At 42.4% G+C, this 24009-nt stretch overlaps 2 protein-coding genes across 2 annotated transcripts; both read right to left on the bottom strand.

Annotated features, from left to right (window-relative positions):
* Positions 1-2185: 2185 nt before the first annotated feature.
* LOC124412458 (UDP-glucosyltransferase 2-like) lies at positions 2186-4396 on the bottom strand. The gene is made up of 5 exons (XM_046892331.1): positions 3904-4396; positions 3457-3824; positions 3114-3336; positions 2566-2785; positions 2186-2483 (listed from the first exon to the last, which is right to left on the bottom strand). Exons 1-5 carry the CDS (start codon positions 4367-4369, stop codon positions 2186-2188), a joined length of 1575 nt encoding a protein of 524 aa, XP_046748287.1. The 5' UTR covers positions 4370-4396.
* A 2026-nt stretch (positions 4397-6422) lies between these two features.
* LOC124412457 lies at positions 6423-11590 on the bottom strand. The gene is made up of 13 exons (XM_046892330.1): positions 10980-11590; positions 10510-10880; positions 10191-10413; positions 9866-10085; positions 9477-9768; positions 9141-9257; positions 8977-9057; positions 8734-8863; positions 8177-8623; positions 7730-8097; positions 7387-7609; positions 6839-7058; positions 6423-6756 (listed from the first exon to the last, which is right to left on the bottom strand). The coding sequence occupies exons 1-13, from the start codon at positions 11461-11463 to the stop codon at positions 6459-6461; spliced, it is 3474 nt and encodes a 1157-aa protein (XP_046748286.1). The 5' UTR covers positions 11464-11590; the 3' UTR covers positions 6423-6458.
* Positions 11591-24009: the final 12419 nt, after the last annotated feature.

The following is a 24009-nucleotide window of genomic DNA, read 5'->3' as shown; positions in this document are numbered from 1 at the left end:
GGTTTCGCAATATCTACCAGCTATTACTCGGCAGTCTCGTCCCGAGTCTTGGTACACATATATCTATGCTAGTACATCACGCCGCATTTTCTCCGCCCCGCCCCCTCTCCCACCTTCTAGCATCAGCCATCTTTTTAAACAATCCCCCCCCACCCCTTCAGTAAATCAGCTACAGGCACGAATTCAACGAAGTTTCTGATTTGCATGTAACAATATTTTTGCATAGGTATGAGCATGAAAACCTAAATCGAACCTCGCTCAGCCTGGCCGTTGACCAAAAATCTTCGGAAATAATCTTACTTAGTTTATGGACGGCTACTTGCGATTGGGTATGATGTTTATTCAGTCTTCAAAGAGTTCCGTCGATCTTTAAATGGTCGTTGACCAACGCATTCTTTCCATCGTGTGAATGTATCGTTGAATGCAGACATTGCGATCGGTCTCAATACATGAACCAAAAATTAATTTCTTGCATATCTTGCATCACTAGCATACTAATCGGTAAGCTGCAGTGTTACCCGCTTTTCGGACGCCCCACAAAATGACGAGGTCGCAGTGGTTTCGTTTGAGGGGCTTGGGAAAAATGGTCAAAAACAACCAGAATTTATATTCGGATGGTCCAGCCGATATCAATTTCCACGCAGGAGATATTGAAGAACTCGTAATCTCGCGAATTCTTTGGAAATTCATAACCTCGGAAACCACGCTTCAGGAAACGGGAATCCTTCGGAATCCTTAGAGCAAGAGAAGGGTCGCAGTGATATGGCCTTGGTGTAGTAATAGTTGCGGCAATGTGCTTCCAGTCAGAAGTTCGCGTGGCAGCTATAAGCCACCGATTAATCGAGAGGAAAGTTAACGAGGGGCAATTATACGACATCGCTACCGTTTACGTCCGAAACAAGGCGGGTATTATTTATAGATTTCATGGCTCGATAAGAAATGGTATTGAGCATCAAATACGTTTCTACTTTATGTGGGCAGCCCTTAACCCTGGAACGGAACTATAATATCATAGCCAAACACCCCCCTGTTGCCCTCTATCAATTTTCTGTAACTTAGAGCCCTGATCGTTGTATTGTGATTGCATGTTGACCTATAGTAAACGTCATTCGTTATCGTCGTAACATATAATACAATTCATCTTTTGACTGAAGAAATGGGCAGAAAAAAAGTGTCCACGTAATCAACATGGAAATTTTCCATCAACAGGAATCACATCGAAGATACGCAATAGTCAATAATGAACCAACTAATTAAAGTTTGTCTGATTATGATTCAAATCCTTTTAGAATCCGGAAAATTCAGTATCAAAGAAATTTATGACATTTATTTTCGAAGCAATAATGAGTCAGCTAAAGGATATTATTACATTATGTCTATTGGGCATAGCTGCACGGTTCATAACGATTGTTGACTTAACGATCTTTGTTATCCGCAGAAAGAATATTCATCGTTCATTACATGGTCTGGGGTCAAGAAACTATGTCTGGATACGCCGAGCTTGATATGCTGAACAATATTGGTCTCCAGACTTCCATGCATGCGAAGCTACGAAGTCGGGTAACGAAGTATGATTATGTAATTCCAAAGTGTATCTCCTATGCTAATTTTTCATGTAGCAGTATTAAAGTAGCAGAAATGTGTTTCGGGTACGCTTACTTCTGATACGATACGCAGCTGTTGTCAAAAATTTATGTTTAGTCAGCTGAACGCGGTCTGCAGGTGTTTGTACATACCGTTTCGATAGCAAGGCAACAGTATACTTGAATTACGGCAACTTTTGCGTTTGAAATGAAAGTAAACATGACATGTGCCTGCTATTTACCTTTACAAATTACAGCTGACTCAAGAATAAAACGATCTTATTTTGCGGAGGAATAGTGTAGTTCCGAATGAATCATTATGGTTTATTTATAAGAGTATATTGTGTTACAGGTACAGAAATCGGGAGATTGCCGATGAGTACAAAGTTCGTTTACACGGATACGAGTGCTGCAATCGCATGAGTACTAATGTGTACGCAGTAGGAGACAAGATGCGCCATGTCATCACACTTGTCGGATATTGACCATCCGTACGTGTGACGCAACCAATTTTCTCAAACACTCGTCAAGGATTGATAATGTACAAATCGTGCCAAACTTAAATATTCACATAACGCTAACGTGAAACTAATGATGTTAGATCAATTCCATTTTTTTTTCTTCTCCAGTGATTGCGATTCGCACGTACTGACAACAGCGATTAGCAGCTTGTAGGAGACGTAGCAGAAGACAATTAAAACTACGGTGGTTCCAACTGATATAAAAACAATTATATCCATGTCCTGTCGACGGTACCACGGATCGTCAGCCGTGACGGAGTGCAAATGTGAGGCTCCTTTGTGACGAAGCACGTGCTCCGTCCACCAGATTGCATTTTCCAGCAGATGTTGAGAATTTTCTTTCAACAGCGTGCTCAACTTCACCATTTCATCCTTGTAGCTGAAAATTGACAATTTCGAGGAAGCAGACAGTGAAATAATCACCAATGACGCTAATGCAATATGCATAATTGATGACGTACCTCTTGCTGGACGCTACAGTTCGAATCGCTTCTTCGATCTCCTTCCTGTTCATTGTGCCGAGCTCCAATTTCTTCCCGACTCCGAGTGACACCATTTTGTCGATCTGCATTCTTTGGTCGCCCCAAGTTGGTATTCCGACAATGGGAACTCCATGAGACACGGTCTCCTCAGTGCTTTGGAGACCTCCTTGGTACACGAAGACTTTCAGATTCGGATGCGCTGCAAACAAGGTATGAAAGAGACCCACTTCGTTCCTCTATGAGTCTTTATAATGATCATCTTTTCGCGACAGCAGTTCTAATGTTGTATCTTTAGTGGCTCAACGCACAATTAGTTCGAGGACAATTCCGGCAACGGGCAAAATAAATTATGGTGTGCCGCACGATTATTTGTATTATGACTGCAAACCCGTATTCCTTGTTGCTGTGATTGTGCATTTATCGTGATGTTTCAAGTGCGTTGCAATCTTAATCAGCGAATGTTATCAATTCAAGTGAAATTAAATCTTGAAGCATTATTCATGGCAGTAAATGAACTAAAAAAATACCCAAAACAGCTTGTTGTGGGATCCATTTCATGACGTGAACGTTTTCCGGCTTGTCCGGAAGAGCGTCGTTCTCAAATTTCCACAACACTTTGTACGGCAACTTTGAGAATGCTGCCATTAACTCATTCCGCGTCGCAATCGGCAGCATGCTACTTTTCATGTTCGAACCAAGACTCATGTAAACAAACCCTTGCGTAGCCCCGTCCAAGATGTTTTTGAGGCCCTGTGAAACAATACAACTTCATTACATCTCTGGGAGTCATCGCGCTTCGAAACGAATCGATCGGAATTATTTCGGAACTATTTCAGGTAATCAAATAGATTCAACTGTCCGCAAAAGTACCTCAGGTAAAGGTTGGGTCTCTCGAGAAACGTGAAAGCCGGCGATGTCAACAATTTTTCGAACGTCCGGCCTCGGGAAGGAAATAGGTGTCTGTTGATTGGCGAAAACGAGACTGACATTTTTCTCCAATTCGTCGAGATCGGGAATATCTTCCCCGAAGTATTTTCGTGCGATTGCTGCTTGCTCCATAACGTGATGGCTTTTGTAATAACGGAGAAACCTCCAGAAGCTCACGAAATTTTCCAACCTTTGCCAAAACGTCAGCGGTGAAGATTTCGAGTAAAGTTCCCAATTCGATGGATGCGACGTCATAATGGGATTGCCCAGCGCGTACTGAACGTTCATCGTGAGTCCCAAGGGTGACAATCCTTCAACGGGCAAATACTAATTCTGTTCAACACTCTCAGAACGAGAAATTAAATTCAACTTCCATACGAGTTAACTCACCTATAATCGGTGCATCGAATCGTTTTCCCAGTGCGAAGAAAGCAGGCCAGTATAACATCTCGAGCAGCACCATGTCAAACGTTTCGTTACTACCCGCTGAATATATCTTCCTCAACTCCGGATGCTGCAGAATTTGAACAGTTTGTAAATTCGCCATGGCGCTCAATTTATCAAACGAGCCAAACCAATCCTTTACATCAAGAACCGTAACGGAATTCGATCCGTAAAGAAAACCGATGTCAATTTCCGTGTAGTTTGTTAAAGTTGGATCATTCATGGGGTCCGAGGTTACAAAGGTGATTTCATGCCCCCGTTCATTCAAGGCCAAGGTGAAACTGCGAAAGACGACTTGATGACTGATTGAAGCTCGCGGGCAGATGCACAATATTCTGTAGCAATCTGTGAACTGTATCACACAGTTTAAAATGCATATTATGGCGGCAACAACTATACACCGTACAGCCATCGTTCATACGCAACTGTGGCAGCAAAACTGAACCATCCAGCGGAAATATCTACGAGTTGAACTTGAGAGTCGATGCGACCAAAAGGTGTGGGGTTCACTCCTATCTTTTTCAGCGGGTTTCGCAATATCCACCAGCTATTACTCGGCAGTCTCGTCCCGAGTCTTCGTACACATACATCTATGCTAGTACATCACACCGCATTTTTTTCACCCTCCCACCTCTGCCCACCTTCTAACATCAGCCAGCTTTTTAAACAATCCCTCTCACCCCCCGGCAGTAAATCAGCGACAGCCACAAATTCAACGAAATTTCTTATTTGGATGTGACTATATTTTCACTCAGGTACGTGTAGGAAAACTTACGTAAAACGTCACTCAGCCTAGTTGTTGTTCTTTACAAAGTCCCGTCGATCTTTAAATGGTCGTTGACCAACGCCTTCTTTCCACCATGTAAAAGTATCGTCGAATTCAGACCCTACGATCGGTCTCAATACACAAATCGAAAATTAATTTCTCGCATCTCTTGCATCACTTGCACTTTAATCGGTAAGTTGCAGTGTTACTCGCTTATGACACACCTCATAAAATAACGAGGTCACAGTGGTTTCGTTGGAGGGGATGGGGAAAAATGGTCAAAAACAACCAGACTGAATATTCGGATGGTCCAGCTGATATCAATTTTGACGCAAGGAATATTGAAGAACTCGTAATGTCACGAATTTTTTGAAACTTTATAAGCCCGAAGACCGCACCCCGGAAAACGGGAACCCAACGGAATCCTTAGAGCAAGGGGAAGAAAAAGGAAAGTAGAGAAGGGTCCAAATGATATGGCCTTTCTTTAGTAATAGTTGCGACAATGTGCTTTCGGCGAGAAGTTCACGTGGCAGCTATGAGTCACCGATTAATCAATAGGAAAGTTTGCGAGGGACGATTATGCGACATCGTGATCGTTTACGTCCAAAACAACGCGAGTATTATCTATAGATTTCGTAGCTCGATAAAAAATGGTATTTTGAACATCAAATACGTTTCTATTTTATGTGGGCAACCCTCAAACCTGGAACGGAACTGTAACATCGCAGTCAAATACTCTCCTGTCGCACTCTATCAATTCGCTATAAATTACAGCCCTGATCGTTGTATTGTAATTGCATGTTGACCTATAGTAAACGTCATTCGTTATCGTCGCAACATATAACGCGAGTCATCTTTTGTCTGAAAAAATGGGCAGAAGAAAAGTGCTCACATAATCAACCTGGAAATTTTCCATCAACAGGAATCACATCCAAGATACGTAATCGTCAATAATGAACCAACTGATAAAAGTTTATCTGCTTATGATTCAAGTCCTTTCAAAATCCAGAAAATTCAGTATCAAAGAATTTTATAACATTTATTTTCGAAGCAATATTGAGTCAGCGAAAGGATATTATTGCATTATGTCTATTGGGCATAGTTGCACGGTTCATAACGATTGTTGACTTTAACAATCTTTGTTATCCACAGAGAGAATATCCATCATTCATTACATGGTCTGGGGTCAAGAAACTATGTTTTGATACGCCGAGATTGATATGCTGACGCTTCCATGCATGCGAAGCTACACAATCGGGTGACGAAGTATGGTTATGTTATTTCAAAGACGAACAAAGGTGTATCTCCTATGCTAATTTTTCATGTAGCAATATTAAATTAGCAGAAATGTATTTCGGGTATGCTTACTCATACGGTATAGTTACTTCTGATACGATACGCAGCTGTTGGCAAAAATTTATGTCTGTCAGCTGAACGCGGTCTGCGGGTGTTTGTACATATCGTTTCGATAGCAAGGCAACAGTATACTTGAATTACGGCAACTTTTGCGTTTGAAATGAAAGTAAACATGATATGTGCATGCTACTTACCTTTACAAATTACAGCTGACTCAAGAATAAAACGTTCTCATTTTGCGGAGGAATGGTGTGATTTCAAATGAATTGATATGGTTTATTTATAAGAGTATATTGTGTTACAGGTGCGGAATATAATTTACGAATTGTAACAAATCTAAATATTCACATAATGCTAACGTGAAATTGATGCTGTGAAATCAATTCCATTTTTTTTTCTTGTCCAGTGATTGCGATTCGCACGTACTGACAACAGCGATTAGCAGCTTGTAGGAGACGTAGCAGAAGATAATTAAAACTACGGTGGTTCCAACTGATATGAAAACAATTATATCCATGTCCTGTCGACGGTACCACGGATCGTCAGCCGTGACGGAGTGCAAATGTGAGGCTCCTTTGTGACGAAGCACGTGCTCCGTCCACCAGATTGCATTTTCCAGCAGATGTTGAGAATTTTCTTTCAACAACGTGCTTAACTTTACCATTTCATTCTTGTAGCTGAAAATTGACAATTTCGAGGAAGCATACAGTGAAATAGTCACCAATGACACTGATGCAATATGTATAGTTAATGACGTACCTCTTGCTGGATGCTACAGTTCGAATCGCTTCTTCGATCTCCTTCCTGTTCATTGTGCCGAGCTCTAATTTTTTCCCGACTCCGAGTGACACCATTTTGTCGATCTGCATTCTTTGGTCGCCCCAAGTTGGTATTCCGACAATGGGAACTCCATGAGACACGGTCTCCTCAGTGCTTTGGAGACCTCCTTGGTAGACGAAGACCTTCAGATTCGGATGCGCTGCAAACAAGGTATGAAAGAGACCCACTTCGTTCCTCTATGCGTCTTTATAATGATCATCTTTTCGCGACAGCAGTTCTAATGTTGTATTTTTAGTGGCTCAACGCACAATTAGTTCGAGGACAATTTCGTCAACGGGCAAAATCAATTATGGTGTGCCGCACGATTATTTGTATTATGACTGCAAACCCGCATTCTTTGTTGCTGTGATTGTGCATTTATCGTGATGTTTCAAGTGCGTTGCAATCTTAATCAGCGAATGTTATCAATTCAAGTGAAATTAAATCTTGAAGCGTTATTCATGGCAGTAAATGAACTAAAAAAATACCCAAAACAGCTTGTTGTGGGATCCATTTCATGATGTGAACGTTTTCCGGCTTGTCCGGAAGAGCGTCGTTCTCAAATTTCCACAACACTTTGTACGGCAACTTTGAGAATGCTGCCATTAACTCATTCCGCGTCGCAATCGGCAGCATGCTACTTTTCATGTTCGAACCAAGACTCATGTAAACAAACCCTTGCGTAGCCCCGTCCAAGATGTTTTTGAGGCCCTGTGAAACAATACAACTTTATTACGTCTCTGGGAGTAATCGCGCTTCGAAACGAATCGATCAGAATTATTTCGGAACTATTTCAGGTAATCAAATAGATTCAACTGTCCGCAAAAGTACCTCAGGTAAAGGTTGGGTCTCTCGAGAAACGTGAAAGCCGGCGATGTCAACAATTTTTCGAACGTCCGGCCTCGAGAAGGAAATAGGTGTCTGTTGATTGGCGAAAACGAGACTGACATTTTTCTCCAATTCGTCGAGATCGGGAATATCTTCTCCGAAGTATTTTCGTGCGATTGCTGCTTGCTCCATAACGTGATGGCTTTTGTAATAACGGAGAAACCTCCAGAAGCTCACGAAATTTTCCAACCTTTGCCAAAACGTCAGCGGTGAAGATTTCGAGTAAAGTTCCCAATTCGATGGATGCGACGTCATAATGGGATTGCCCAGCGCGTACTGAACGTTCATCGTGAGTCCCAAGGGTGACAATCCTTCAACGGGCAAATACTAATTCTGTTCAACACTCTCAGAACGAGAAATTAAATTGAACTTCCATACGAGTTAACTCACCTATAATCGGTGCATCGAATCGTTTTCCCAGTGCGAAGAAAGCAGGCCAGTATAACATCTCGAGCAGCACCATGTCAAACGTTTCGTTACTACCCGCTGAATATATCTTCCTCAACTCCGGATGCTGCAGAATTTGAGCAGTTTGAAAATTCGTCATGGCACCCAATTTATCAAACGAGCCAAACCAATCCTTCACATCAAGAACCGTAACGGAATTCGATCCGTAAAGAAAACTGATGTCAATTTCCGTGTAGTTTGTTAAAGTTGGATCATTCATGGGGTCCGAGGTTACAAAGGTGATTTCATGCCCCCGTTTATTCAAGGCTAAGGTGAAACTGCGAAACACGACTTGATGACTGATTGAAGCTCGCGGGCAGATGCATAATATTCTGTAGCAATCTGTGAGCTGTATCACACAGTTTAAAATGCATATTATGGCGGCAACAACTATCCACCGTACAGCCATTGTTCATACGCAACTGTGACAGCAAAACTGAGCCATTCAAGTAAAATATCTACATCTTGAACTTGGTAGCGATATTTCACCGCAACCACACTATCAGCTGGTCTTACACGTAAAACATATTTTAATAAGCCATAGATAAACTCCATGGACAAACTGATAATTTTGTTAATTCCACTCGTAAAACGATTTGTCAATTTCTCCGACAATGTAGGAAAGTTCCACTGTAGAGCTCATATAAAATTTTGAAATATTTCAACTTCATGCTAGAATTTTTATGGCAGTACATGGATACAGAAATATATATACTATAAAACAACAGTAACTATGCAAATACAGTAGTTAAGTCAGTGCAGATATGTAACATGTCATTTTTAATCATCGACGGTGTCAGTTTCTGTTTCGTGCATGTACCTGGCTTAGGACGTCAAGAAAACGCAATAAGGATCAGAAATGATTCACAAAAATCGATTTTAGCCCCAGCGTAAGAAATATGTGTACACGTGAGTAAGATCCATTTAAAGCATGATAAATAACGTTGCGAAAAGCTGTAAATGATTTAGCAGAACTATAAGCGATCTGGTCATAATACATTAGCTCCGCAATTATCTGGGTATCCTACATAAAGAGGTATGCGATACGTTTGAATGTAATTATTATATGACTGTAAAATTTAATTTTGTACTGTGTACAATTTGCTGTCATATTTATTGCCAGATGAGGTTCAATCGTCTAGATTACTACATGTTACAATAAGATTGTGAGAAGTTTGACAAACGAAATTTCGTTGCGTAACTTGAGTCGAACAATGAGTTACGCAAATAGAAGAAACAGTTAATTTCGCTTCGCCTTATCAAGTGGCGAATACGTCAAGGCGTTGATAGTGAACATCAAAGACTTGTAGGAAATTGATAATATTATAACGAAAGTTATTGTTAATGCAGCTGAAAGAAATGCAACTATATCCATGTCCTGACGCTGGTACCATGGTTCATCTGCTGTTGTCGATTGTAGGTGTGGAGCACCTCTGTGACGTATCACGTGCTCCGTCCACCAAACCGCGTTCTCAAGTGAGTCTCTTGGCTTATCTTTGAGTAACGACCGCAAGTCAAGCATCTTTTTCTTGTACCTGAAACATGTATGAGAATCGGCTTACATATTTGAGGTATGTACCGTAAGTTTTTAATCTATCCATACAACTGTTAGACAGAGGCAATAAATATTACTCGTCATTGAGTGCAACGCTGAGTATCGCTTTTTTCAGGTCATCCCTGTCGACAGCAGTTATCTCAAGTTTTTCGGCAACGCCAAGAGACACCATTTTATTGACAATCGCGTCTTGATCACCTATAACTGGAAATCCGACCAGCGGAACAGCATGTTCAATCGCTTCTTCTGTGCTTTGAAGTCCTCCTTGATAGATGAAAACTTTGAGATTCGGGTGAGCTGAATTAATACAATGGAACAATCATTTTTTCATGCTTGGAGTAAAATTTCTTTTGATTACAATTTATTTTGATTCAAACTGTATGTGTAGGTATACACCGGTACCTAAAATAGCCTGCTGAGGAGCCCACTTCAAAATCATTACGTTATCCGGTTTGTCTGGAAAAACGTCATCTTCAAACTTCCAGATGACTTTGAAGGGTAGCTTTGAAAAGGCAGCTACAAATTCATTTCGAGTTTCCGCAGATAAGGTAGTGCTTTTGACATTCGTTCCCAGACTCATGTATACGAATCCCTGTGTAGCTTTGTCCAAGACGTTCTGGAGATCCTATTTCCGAAGATACAACTGTATCATGAATCAATTCAATCTGTTTCATTCTGATGGAAAAATATACCGAAAATCATATAATAATCTGATAAATACCTGCGGCAATGCGTTTTTGTGCTTTGAAATATGAAAACCATTAATATTGATTATTTTCGGAAGATTTGGCCTGGCGTAGGAAATCGGTCCTGCTTGATTAACGAAAATTAAACTGATGTTCTTCTCAATCTCATACAGGCTCGGAATGTCATCTCCAAAGTATTTCCTCGCCATTTCTTCTTGTTGAGGCATGAAGTGAGTCCTAAAGATGTATATCATTGACCAGATCTTAAAAAAGTTCTTCAACCTCTGCCAAAATGTTAATGGATTGTTAATGTTTTCTTGGAGTTCCCAATTCGCTGGATGCGATGGTATAACGGTATTGCCTATCCCGTATTGAGTGTTTGTAGATAATACCAAGGATGATATACCTGTTTGAGATTTCGGAAAAATTATTATTACTTGATCCAAGTATAAGTGTGAATTCATAACAAACTGTTGAAAATACAGGTGTGGGTTAAAATACTCACCGATCATCGGGGCGTCAAATCGATCAGCTAAAGGCAACAGAGAGAACGAAAAAAGCTGCTCCATTATAACTAGGTCAAACTTTTCTCCACTATCTCGTTCATACAACCGCCTCAGTTCTGGGTGAGTAAGAATTTTTTCAGTCCCGTGGCTCATGTATGATGACAAAGTGCGCATGTATGTCCACGAAGGTGGTGATCTACGATATTCTATCATATTCCTACCAAGCCGCTCATGCATTTCATACATGAAACCGATATCAATCTCAGTATAGTTTTTCAGGCTTGGATCATTAACCGGGTCTGTAGTGACAATGATCAGCTCGTGTCCTCGCTTGTTCAGTTCCAAAGTCAGTCCGCGGAATACAGCCTGATGACTGAATGAAGGGGTTGGAAATACCCCCAGGATTCTTGCACAATTTCCATAATTTAACACACCTACGACTACTAAAGGCAGTACCGTGGTAAAAAAACACCCCGAGATCATTACGGACTTTGTTCGAACTCAGTTTTTACCGAAGGAGATCATACTGAAAAACTTTTAATACACATCGGCTTGACGCAACACCTTGCCGACCAACTGTTGGTATCAGTGGCCAAGAAGACTTATTTTCTGCGTGCTCCGTCTAATCTCTTTAAGTATGAACGACGCCATGGAAAAGATATCGACAATGAATTTTCGTTACAACGAATTGTTTATCAGCGGGCACTAATACCCTAGATCCACTAGAACTTATCTGAAATTATCTGAGCCAGACAGGTAAACTGTATATATACACTTATTGGTTTTATCTTAATATAAACAAAATCGAGTACCAACTCCATCATTTCGATACATGTTGTACGTTGATTTAATTTTCCAAATAGTAATTGTCACGATTTTTGCTATTTGACATTCATGTCTCGATCAGTTATCACCGGTGTTCCGGTCCTACGAATACCATGCGAAATTTCTTCTTCTGTAGGTTGTAGTTCATCCTGATATATGAAAAACTTTGGATTCGGATGATTTTTCCTGAAATTATCTAGCCGCTGAGATGGTATCCATGATCCACGAACTTTGATGTCCATTTTCCAGTGTGATGGATGAAGAGGTAATATGACATTGCCGATTCAATATTGCACAAACATGTGCAAACTCGCAATTGTGATACGTTCAATTAAAATCAGTTAAAACGTATAAGTCTCACCGTGGAAAGCATATAGCGGTTCAATGGCATTGATAGCTTTGCGGGCAAACATCTGCTACCACTTGTCTAATAAGAGCATCGAATCGTTCAGTTGGAGACATAAAGGCAGAAAAGATAAAAATTTCCAATATCATCAAGTCAAACTTGTCACTGCTGTTGGCTGCATACAGTTTCATTATCTTCGGCAAACTGGATATTTTAACACCGTGATCGTGCATCATCGAACCAAATGCCATAAACATTTGTAACCAATCGATTTATCCTGCAAACCAATCTGACATCCATTTCCGCACAGTTTTTTTAGAACTTGATCTTTAGTAACTACTACGCCTTCAATTTCCCGTTTATTTAGTTTCAGTCTTCAGTCTTCAGTCTTCAGTTTTCGGAATACCGCCTGATCGATGCCTTTGAATAAATATCCAACATTCCCCAGCTGGTTCCAAAATATAACTCACACCCGATTACCGCTAACGCCATAAGGATAAGGCTTCGTTACATTTCCGTACCGGGATGCTGTGAAAATAAGTTAATAATACGGCGTCCATTCCACCAGCACCCAACGCTTGATACACAACTTCTCAGAACAACGCAGTATAGTGTAAGTAAATAAGTGAGTGAGTGACTCGATCTCTGCGAGCTATTGGAGTTGAATCCAACGTTCAGATCCAGGTCCGAAATGGAAGGAGAAATTATGATACTGCATTTCTGATCTATTGGTAGCAGCGATGAATATACGTGAGCATAGGGTCAGGCGTACGCTACTTGATGTGAAACGACCTCGACCGTCAACAAGGTATTGATACCCAGTATCAATGGATAAAATATTTGTTATCGGGATATTTAATATCGCTATTGCGACAATTGTAGCATAGGAGTATGCTGGGCATTCCATATCTGGTTTCGGACGGCACTTTTAGTGTAATACAATAGTAAGACCATTAGGCGAGAAACGATATAGTTTATTCTGCGACAACTATCACTTGTATGGGAGCAAAGATTTCTTACAGTTACTATTCGCAGTTGAACCCTAATAATCGAACATGAATCGGGATGCAGTTGCGAAATCGAGTAATGGTTGACAATCTGTCAACTCACAATTCGCTTTTAACACCACAAAAGTCCATCGCTAATAAGTGATACGTTGTTGTGAAATTGAATGCTGATTTTACTTTGATCCAGCAACCTGGCAGAATAATAATTAATAACAAACTACAAATGTAAAAGAATTGATAGCCAAAGTTTTGAAATTAATATTCTTCGTACGTTTTCTATTTTCGTATGAACTTTCTCGAATCAAACCTGAAACGTAATCTCCTCATGCTCTCATTATACTGCCCCTGAGACCGTTAATAACGATAAAGTCCATCAAGTTATTTATCTCGGTAGAAATTCTAATTTTTTTTCGTTGACCTGCTATATTTCACTCTCTTATCAGCTGAAAAATGTAGCTTACATTTTGTTATAAGAATTTTGTGCACACTGTGTATATTATTTGAAATGTTTCAGAATTTAAACAAATTACAGCAATACGTTGTACCGTTAATTACAGTAATGATAATCGTTAGACAATAACAATAGCATTCAAACGATATTTGGTTGATACGCGATAACCAGACAGTAATTTGGGCACTTTTCAAGGGTGATTTTAACTCTCAAATCCCGGCCGTCTAAAGGTTAATATTCCAACGCCTGATGATACAGATCATGGTGTTCGAGTTTGGAATTGGCCTACTAGAATAATAATACGCAATTTTTGTAACATTACCGTGGCAACGATACAGCAAACTGTCATTCATATTTGTCAAAGATACGGCAAGTTCCAGCTCAGTTATTATGATTATCGGCAGCTTGTGTCTCAAGTAAGTAGGCAATAATAAGTTTACTCGATAATTCTACCTGTGTGAACGAACGTTATCGTTGTCCCATATTCACGTCGTTTCGTAATGCGAATATAACGGCGTTGCGGTTTGTTCAGAGCAGGCATTGTTGTCTGACGATTCATCCGTCAACAAGGTTCGGACCTTGTATACTTACTTCTCGTCAGTTTTGGACAGAAGTGAGTGCTGATTGGAACAGCTGTGGAATGGAATACATTGTGCCACAATGACCTCGGTCATCTGGAATCTCTCTAAAGCCATCCAACTCATCTATTATTGACCACGGGTAATTGGTGAAAGAGATAAATTGCATTCAACTCAGCCGCTGGCAACAAGTACCAATTAGTGAAACATGACCTGCACCGATTTCAGTTGTCAACGGACTTGAATGTCTCAAGATAATTGGTTGAAGAAATAGTTTCAGACGAGGAATACGAAGAAAATCATTCACTTGGAGAGTACGACGATATCGTGCCTCGCCGCAACGTCCAGTGATGTAAAAATCTATGTAGACGGAAGGAGAACGGTATACGAGTGTGAATTGTTGAAGGTACCTATAAAGGCGCGATTTGGTGGAATGAGGGGTAGACGTGATACTGCTAGTAATTCGATTGCGGCGCTATTCGCGGCTCGTCGATGGAATGGTTTGAGGGCTGGAAAGGGGTTTCTAATTTCACATCGTCACGCGTTCTTTTGGAGGCAGATTGGATTTCAAGCGAAGTGTAAAACGAATTATCTTGAACGTTCGATCTATCAAAATCCCGGCGAAATCTCGACCGCCCTGTCACCGCCCACTTCTCAGCATCAACGTGAATTCACAGCGTAAATATATGATCTACATGACGGCGGAACGAGGGGAATTCGCGCGAGATTCCTCGCGGAATTTCGACAAAATTCTCCTAAAATTCTTCAGTCCTGTGAGGGACAAACTTCAACCGAGTCGCTAATGAACCGGATGTAATTTGTTAGATTTATAGCCGAACAAGTGACCCTCGTTTTAGTACTTCCGTACAAACAATTTTTCCACAGGATTCTGACTGACGTAACTTTCCCACCATAATCGAATTCGGGATCCCGGTGAGATTTTCAAATCATCGAACATACCAAGTGAGGCAATCGTACCTAATGTGACTTGGGTTTCGATATTTTCTCACAGACTTGCATTCAAAAGTCATGGTGACACAACCGTTGAACCGTTTTTCTCTCTTCCTCTTGTGTCTCCTTCGCTTGAAGGTAATTATGCAATCTTCCTTCCACGATCCGAGAACTATGTGTCGAGTGTAACAGCTCAGAACTGGTTGGACTGTTTCAGAAGCGGGTTCCGAGGCGTGGAAATTGATTTCACGCGATTAGCGCGGGTCACGGTCAATTTGCAGGCAATATTCAAGTGTTGGAAGTGAAACCCGGTTTTAGGTTTAAGAAGTGAAATTCGCTTGAAAGTAAAAGCGACTAGCCAAGTGTGGCGAGACGGAGTAAAAATGAAAATAAACAAAAACGCAAGAAAGAGAGAGACAGAGGAAAGGAGTAGAAAAAACTCAGCCGGAAAGGTGATCTGTGTGGCAACGGTATTGGATTTCAAAAAATCTGCCAACATTACGGAATGCGTGGAATGTACGGCACGAAACGGCGAAGTGTTGCTTTATCAAAAATACTATCGATTAATTCTCACTGAGAAAACTCATGGCCAGCCAATGTTTCCACGAGTGAAAATGCCCGAAGACTTGTGACGTTTTTTCATTCGGTAGAAAAGACTCGGTAGGGAAAAATCGAAGGTACGTAGGCACGATTGGTACGACCAGCCGGCACGAACTGATATGAATAAAAATCCCAGCTTGAAATGGAAATAGGGTTCCATCGCTGGCTGGGTAGATTCCTACGGCATTAGAGAGGTGAGCAATGATACAGACGATTACGCAGTCAGTGACTCGGCTCTTTCGATCTTGCTGTGTAAACAGATGCTGCCGGCAGCCGTCGGTGGTATCTGGAAGGCTAGAAATGCTGCGCATACATATCCTAGCTCTCTTCCTGACATCTGTGACCGGGATCGTCTGGTAGCTTGCCAACGTGCTATCGACCCCTCTGTTTGATGGAAGAAATTGCATACGCGTTACGGTCTCGTTATACCCTGCAATTACTCAGCTGCTCCAGCTCTCCGTCGTATGAGTTACGCCGAATCACAAACGGCGATAGCGATTCTTTGGCGAACGATAACGACCCAACCCTGTAGCAGCAGTCCGAGGACGTGGCTGCTTCCAAACCATGTCGTTATATATAGTTCAAGACCATCATCGGCGTGCTTGGCGACCGAGAAAATAATGTAGTATGATCACTGGACCACCTTCAGCAGTTCAAATGTCGCAAGTCAGTTCGTGAAGGCTGATATTTCACCGCTCGTGTGTCGAGCGTTTGCGCGACGTCGATTTTCCGGTGAACGCTGTGGGTTTCATTAACCGAAGTCTAGTGCACGCAACTGCATGTGGGTAAATTCATTCCAATATCGGCCAAGGGGAATATCGCAGCGTGTATTGAAATTGCTTTCAGGCCTACATGACGCGTTTTATACGATCCAGCGGAATTGAAACTGAATCAGCCTCATTTTTCGCTCGTAAAAACCAGCTGCAACGTGGTACCGTTGATGATGAACGGGTTATTACGAAAAATCCATACTGGGTTCTACTCTCGTCTAATACTCAGCCTTATAACAAAACAGCCGCCAATTACTGGAGTAAGTTGAATCGACACGCGATCAAGCATTGTTAGGCAGAGCTGTAATTGATACTGACATCGCGAGGGCCAAGCCCAAGTGCCTGTAGCCTCACCTCGATCTGAAGAATTTCCCGGAGTGCACGGCTAGCCGCTCCACTGGCCTCGAAAATTTGCCGCGGTTCGGAAGAAACGTCAGAATTCGTTGCTTATTGACTATCGCTTATTTTGTTCACGCGTGACGGGCGAAGAGTGAGAGGAAAGGAGAGGAGAGAAGAGAACAGGATGAAATGGAACTGCATCGCGCATACGAGATTAGCAGCATCGTAATGCCGAATTACGTTTCCCCGACTCCGTCAGCTTGCCCGGGGTAATTCCTTGCGAAAATGTAACCACGGAATCTCGTTGAATGCAACTGGTATAATTGCGGGCAGACATGTACCGTTCCCAGAGATCCCTCTGTCCTTGGTGGTTCCTCCTCCTCCGACTGGGCGGAGCAATGAACCCGAATCCGCATACAAATTGTCTGGTTGTCTTCAGCTCCTCCGAACTCTATGAGCCGACAGATTAGAGAATTCAATTCTCGTTTTATAAACCATTCCCTCCCTGATTCCCAGGGCTGATCTGAGTCTCGTAACAGCATCGCGACGTCCCACCCTTCCCTGGAATCACGGGCGCAAACCTCTCCATCGCGATTCCCTATCAATTTTCATCTGGAACAATATGCGCCGAACGTCCCAGCGGCCTGAGGATTGCGTCTGTCAGATGTTCCAATCCCATATAATATCATGCATATTCGATAATGCTGCCAGTGATGAATCGCTTGCTATGAAATGGTAGCCGATTGCAACTGGTGGTAGCACTCAATCGATTACTCAATCGCGCGAGAAAGGTATCAAAAGTGTACCTAATGAAATCATACCGATGACGGTCTGTAGAAGAGTGCCGGTGCGAATGATTGCCCGAATGATATTGCATCACAATAACCATTGCTAAGGAGGACAGATTCCGTAGCTTCCACTCAAGTACCAATATCGCAAAGCCACTTGTGAAGGTTTATTTGAACCTGATAGTTTTATCGCACTTGCGTAATCCCGCAAAATAGAGACACCCGATCTTTGATGCGCTTATTGCATGATGTGGAACGCGGCGCAGGTAGTTACAATTACAATCTTCAAAGTGACGCGACTTCGACGTAAAAAAGCTGAGCTTGCAGGTTGTCTCTGTTAAGAAAACGGCGGTAAGTTGCGCTGGAGGTTCGCGATAGCGTCGTCGACGTCGGAAAATCTTTGCTCTTGAGAAATTTAGCACGTGATATTTTAGCGCCCTCGATTCAAGAGTGGCGCTTGTAAAGGGCTTGACGTAAAAAGATTCTAAAAATTATCTTAACTGTAATGTACCCTCCTGCCCTCCCTTCCTCGCGCCCTTCGCAGTGACGAGGGTTCGCGCACAAATTGCCACAACGGTCTGCCATGCCGCTCGCTCTACTTTAGAGTAAGAAGTAAAATTGCTCGTCGTATTACGAGCTGCGTGACCGTCCCACGTTTGCGATGGCAGATGGAAGCGGTAAGTAGGAAAACCTTCCTGTCCCCCGCCATTACCCCGAACCCCAAGATTTTTCCTGCCACGCCTATTTTACTTGAAAAACTTTTACAGTTTTTTTCACAATCTCTCTGCAGGGCGGCCGATTCCCTTCACTTCCCTGACGGTCGGCCGCGAGTTCCTGAACCGATTTTTCCGAATTTTACCAAGTTGCTCAAAAAGTATTCACGTATATGATGAAAAGTCCCGAAATCACTGCCCTCGACAAACGTCATCACGAAAAGTTTACTCTCGTTTCGTGTCTCCGGCAGTTGTGTATACGAGCGGATTATTGCGCAGCAAAAGGTGGTCATAATTAAGAGGACCCGCTTAACCGACTCGTTTAGGGTGGTCGGCACAGGCTGGTACGTCCCTAGACATGCAAACTGTTACCGCGGGCACGCGGGACCCGGGGGATGATTCGTCCCGTCAACTTACCCCGTCTCTGGAATTATTATTCGGCGAATTACCGAGGACTGATATAGCCACAATTGTTGAGGAAATTTATCCGTGTACGTTTACGCGTGCACACAAATTTCCTGAGACCCGGGGACACGTGATCTCTATAGATGTATATCAGTTATAGTATCAGGCATGGCCAAGGGTGGCTTTTCGAAATAGAACAGCCCTCGGGTGGTTGAGCACGCAGCCTTTCGGTATTCAGTCCATTTATAGTCCGTCCTCATTGGAATACCCCGTATGGCGTATATATAATAACTACACAAGTCGTTCTGCCTGTACGAGACTCCGGGGCTAGGGAATTTTCGAAGCTTCATTTCGTCGAGCAGCTCGCCTTCTTTTCGTACCCTTTTACCTGGTGAAAGATTAATATCCGCCCGGATCAGATTATGCTGACACAACCAGGGCTGAGGAGCAATAGTACTTGATTTTTATTTAAATTTTAAATATATTTATCGACAACGATCATCCTTAAACAGGTCAGCCACTCTCGGTAAAAAAAATTCTGCCCCGAGGTAAAACTGAGTTGGGTCTTCATTAAACGAAAAAAAACTGAAAAGCTTTAATCTCGCATAAATCTCAGGTTGAAAGGTGACCACGAAAAGGAAAAAATTGGTGATTATAACCGAGCCCTCTTGGTGATGAAGTTTAAAGAATGTCGCTGGATCAGAAACAAATATACGAACTTTTGGTAGAATGATAAAGGCTTATCTACAGTAGCAAAAACAAAAAAAAAACAAAAAAACACTGTTAAATCGGATGAAATCAGAGGTGCGCTTAAACTGTACCAATCGATGCGCAAAACAAAAAGCGTGCGGCATGAATTCTGATTGATGTAGCGGGAAGAAGAGGGATCAAACAATTTGTAAAAATGGGAAAGTGATGATCCAATTAATCGTACGATGAAATAGAGGGTGAAAAAATAGTAATCCCATAAATCTCGTTAATCTCGGATGACCATCCTATATATACCAGCTTGTCGAGTAGTGTTGCCCGGACCGGGAAAATCCGTGGCATGATAATTAACGTGGTATGATGCGCGACGTAAATTATAATTATAATGATTTACTGGTAGCGATATCCCCCCCCCCCCCCCCCCCCTTTACTCCTCACCGTTCTCTCCACCGTAACCTAGTTGCAGCGGCTCGAGTTCCTCCGCACTGAATAAACATGTCCCTGGACCAGCGGCGGAGAAACATGCTAACCATGTACCGATGCCTGAACCCTTATCCCTTCTCAGTTGGCCGCAACGCAAACCCAAACCAGCGGAAAATTCGAAACAGGATCACTCGGCTACCGGCTGGTGCCAACCCGAAGAAGCCTTTGGCACTACGCCCTGTAGACTCTCCTCTTCTCCGGTTTTCAAATCTGCGTCAACGAATACATTAAGCAGATGAAGGGAAGACCTTATCCCACGTATCGTGGATCCACCTAATTGTCAGCCTTATTTCAAAGAGCTTTTCGCGGATCCCAGACTGCCATGTTATATCTAACGTGTGAATATCATGATGACCTTTCTCGCTTGGAGTCCGTTCACTGGGTCGGAGATAAACATATTTCGAATTTCAGCTCGAACCGCTGATCGAAATCCACAGGAGAAAAAGGCTGAAGAATGGAATAGGAAAAAGCCAAATTGTCTTGCAGATCGTAATACTTGACGTGATTTTTTCGACGAGTGATTAATCTGCAGGGAGCATAATTTCTTCCCGCAGTCGTTTCAAAGTTTGATCAGACGTGATAATCTTATGTTTTCTTACTTGTTTTACGTCGGGGATAAGCGAGCCTGATTTTAAATCTAATCAAAGTGACTTTTCGAGCGTACGACCGATTTTGGATTCCATTCCTTTTGAGCTGTTCTTGTAATCGTTGTAATTTTCCAAGAAATGAAGATTGTGCAATATCAGTTATTCCAGGATAAAACAACATCGGCGAGGCAAAGGCGAAGCTCCTTCTGCCAGAGGCCGTCATAACTCGCGTCGAGACATCAGCCCCAGTGAAAAAGCTTCAAGGTTCGATGAGCGCCCTGGGTGATCCGGGAAACAGGTTATACCGCCGCCTCGCCCAACAGTGAACTTTTGTTCCACCATTATCGAGACGTCAGACGCATTCTGTTTCGGGCCACTTATTCGCTCGGCGCATTTTCCCCTCGGCTACCACTCCATATGAGATGGAGTTCCCGATGCCACGTCATTCCTTTACACTCCCTTGTATACCGCGGCCTGCCGGTACGTGCTTCGGACAAAAGTGCCATCGCCGAGGAATTCTTGGACTTCCTTCGTCTTTCTACTGTCAACCGCATAACACGGGACTTCACTGATCACCTCATTGCCGCCATATTGTATCCACGCAATGGTATAACAATAAAGTCACAGCTTATTTCGGAACAGTGGAGCACGTGGCAATTATCAACGTATGGTGCTCGGATCGATGCAAAAGTGATAATTGCCCCGAGTTGTTGATCAGCGAGTTGATTGCCATCAATTACTCCAATCGAACTTCGCCCTGCACATCTGTGTCGTTAATTTTCTGCCAATTTTTCTTTTCCAGGTGGCTAAACCGATTGATGATTTTTACCAGCTGCAGCTTTTGTTCGTTGACGAAATAACACGGTGCCTCATCGCTAATTCATGTGAGTAGATGTATATGCGTGGGCTGAACCTACTGTATCTAATTTTTCGTGGCCTCTGATCCCACGTGTCCGACCCACTCGACTGTATAGCACAAGGCTCCAATTTTGTTGAATATATTATCACCTACGAGATCTAAAATTCTTACTAATAAAGAGGCGTATACGCTGTCCGATCGATTCCAAATTCACATTCAAATGCGGGTATCCTCTTATCGTGAAATTTCACCCTCACCTTTCTCCGCTCCTATGTTAATGTATATCACGACTTCACATTTAAAATGTAAATTTTTGTATACGATTCGGAATTTTTCTCGTAGAAGCAGTGACGGTACTTGATAATAATGATCGTCAAATGATATCCCTGGAAGCAAGTAGATATATCGCGATAAATCCCGTGGACCAGATCTCGTTGGCAGGATTCTCAAGATTATGAGTAAGTGCCGTGGATCAGGTTCTAATAAAGTGTCGCCGTCGATGTCGGTATTCCAACGGGCGGGGCGATGTTTCCGTTGATTAAATTTCGGCGTCACGTTTCTCTGAAACCTGCGAATCCGCCGAATCGCGAAAGAGACGTCAAGGTGCGTCTCAGGTGCTCTACGATTTCACAGTCAAGCCGTAAGTATAATATTGCCGAGTGGTTATAATTAGGTGTCGAGAAGTCGCATATCCGTAGCTTGATGAATAATGTGGGTTATAGGGTAGCGGGTCTCGATGTTTTTTTTCGACCACGTTTAATTAAACCCTGTGATTAAACTTTATTAGGAATGGAAATCGCTAGTTCTTCCTCGGGAACTCAGCCCCCGTCCTCCAGCTCCAACTTCGTCAGGACGGAACGACTGCTCCTTCGCCATTGCAAGGAGTGGAGAAAATTCCTTCAAAGTTAAAGCGTCGTTCTAGGATCCGTCGACGGTCCGTGGTCGTCATTAGCCGGTATTTATACTACCCCAGTTTTACATTTATACTTGTATCTCTGCTTATCTATCTGTGTGTACAGACTCGTTAAAGGTCAGTGGAGAAAATGGAAGACGGCCGGAAGTTGACAGTGGAATTTGGCAAGGAATCACCGCCAAAATCTGTGCCTTTATATTTCCAAGTCAGCTGACCAACGCTGTGTTTTTTTTTTTCTACCTCAAATGTGAGAAGAAAAAAGGTAAGGATCCTAATTCAGTGAAAAAAAATATAACAGCATTCGCCGGTTTTGGCACCAGTTAATTGTTAGTTAAACGTCGTCGGCGCAAGTAAATACGGAGTTCCATTGGGAATTATAAGCGATCCAAAATACATTTTGACCTGCTGCATATGTACATAATCGATACAATTTACAGGAGCGTGCATTAAACATCCAGCATATTTCTGAATATGTGCTGTTTACTCTGTATCTTGATATAAATTTATGTCGACGGAAGTCATGACTTGCAAGGTACAAGGTTGTCGGAAAATCGCAATGATACAGATTGAATCCGGCGAGTCATTTGATTGGTGTATATCAATGATCAAACGCAAGCACATATTTGTACTGTGCACTATATTAAACATAGTTTATCAAAGAAAATTAAAACTCCGTGCATGTTGTGATGACATTTATAATAATGTTCAGCCTCCTGTATAAAGTGATAATTAAGCTTGGAGTTCACATTCCAGAGTGACAGATTCCCGTTATTCCTCTCAGTCCTCGTCTCGACAAATAGCAGGGGAATTGATTTGATTTGTCGCGAGTTCAAAATTCAGCCTCTTCAGACGTCGCCGAGCCACCAAAGCACGGCGCAGCAACAACACCTTCCATTAAGTCGAGGTGGTTTTGGAATAACTTTGAATATCGTAATCGCGGAAAAGAGAAAACTAAAATCAAAGGTTTCAGTTAGGTGTCAAATCCCTGACTATACACATCAGCATTCCTACATTTCAGCCGAATTCATTACCCACGTTATTCAGTCTTCCCATTCCGTTCATACAACGACGAATAATCAATACATCAACCAGCGTCGTTAGTCGATCATTTGACGTACAGAAAATCGATGGGAAATTAAACTCTGTTATAACCGATCCTCGAGTGGGTATTTATTGGCATGAAAATGTTCCAGCTGAATATTGCAGGGCTGAATATTTGCGTGCAGCCTACCTGCCCCGCGAAATGGCGGCGAGGTTTCATTGCAGAGTCATCTCCGCGGATAGGCGACTCGTTACCAACCACAAAATTTAATTCTGTACAAGCTAACGAAGCGTCTTTCTCCCCCTCTCAGTCTTTCGACAGATGCAGTACATGCATGGTGCAAAAATTGTATCAAGTATCAAATATTCAAAACACTTTCGCAATCAACCGCAGGGCTTTTTCCGAAAAAATTTCATCTCGAAATGAACGCATTCATTTTCATCACGGAGGTTTGACCAAATCGCAGAATGGAATATTCATACTTCCGTTTTATTTTTCAGCCGAGGTGATCGAGCCGGACCCGCGAAATGAGGCCGAGGCTCGTTTTACGAAAGTTTTCAACCCTCTTCGACCAGCTTCTCACAGGAGGAAACGATTTTTGCGAAAATCGGAAGAAGCGAACCGCACAGTGGGGAACTCGAATCTTCGGCAGCCCCAACGAGCC

Source organism: Diprion similis, chromosome 11, assembly GCF_021155765.1.
Source record: "Diprion similis isolate iyDipSimi1 chromosome 11, iyDipSimi1.1, whole genome shotgun sequence".
NCBI classification, from domain to species: domain Eukaryota; kingdom Metazoa; phylum Arthropoda; class Insecta; order Hymenoptera; family Diprionidae; genus Diprion; species Diprion similis.
Note: the sequence above shows the minus strand (reverse complement) of the source record. Positions and strands in the feature narration are given on the sequence as shown.

Coding starts and splice junctions, on each gene's coding strand:
- LOC124412457 (XM_046892330.1), bottom strand. CDS start 11,463: ATGATCTCGGGGTGTTTTTTTACCACGGTACTGCCTTTAGTAGTCGTA. Junction 9,769..9,865: donor AGCGTTGCACTCAATGACGA/GTAATATTTATT, acceptor TACATGTTTCAG/GTACAAGAAAAAGATGCTTG. Junction 7,059..7,386: donor CCCACAACAAGCTGTTTTGG/GTATTTTTTTAG, acceptor CCTTGTTTGCAG/CGCATCCGAATCTGAAGGTC.
- LOC124412458 (XM_046892331.1), bottom strand. CDS start 4,369: ATGGCTGTACGGTGTATAGTTGTTGCCGCCATAATATGCATTTTAAAC. Junction 3,825..3,903: donor ATTCGATGCACCGATTATAG/GTGAGTTAACTC, acceptor TGCCCGTTGAAG/GATTGTCACCCTTGGGACTC. Junction 3,337..3,456: donor AGACCCAACCTTTACCTGAG/GTACTTTTGCGG, acceptor ATTGTTTCACAG/GGCCTCAAAAACATCTTGGA.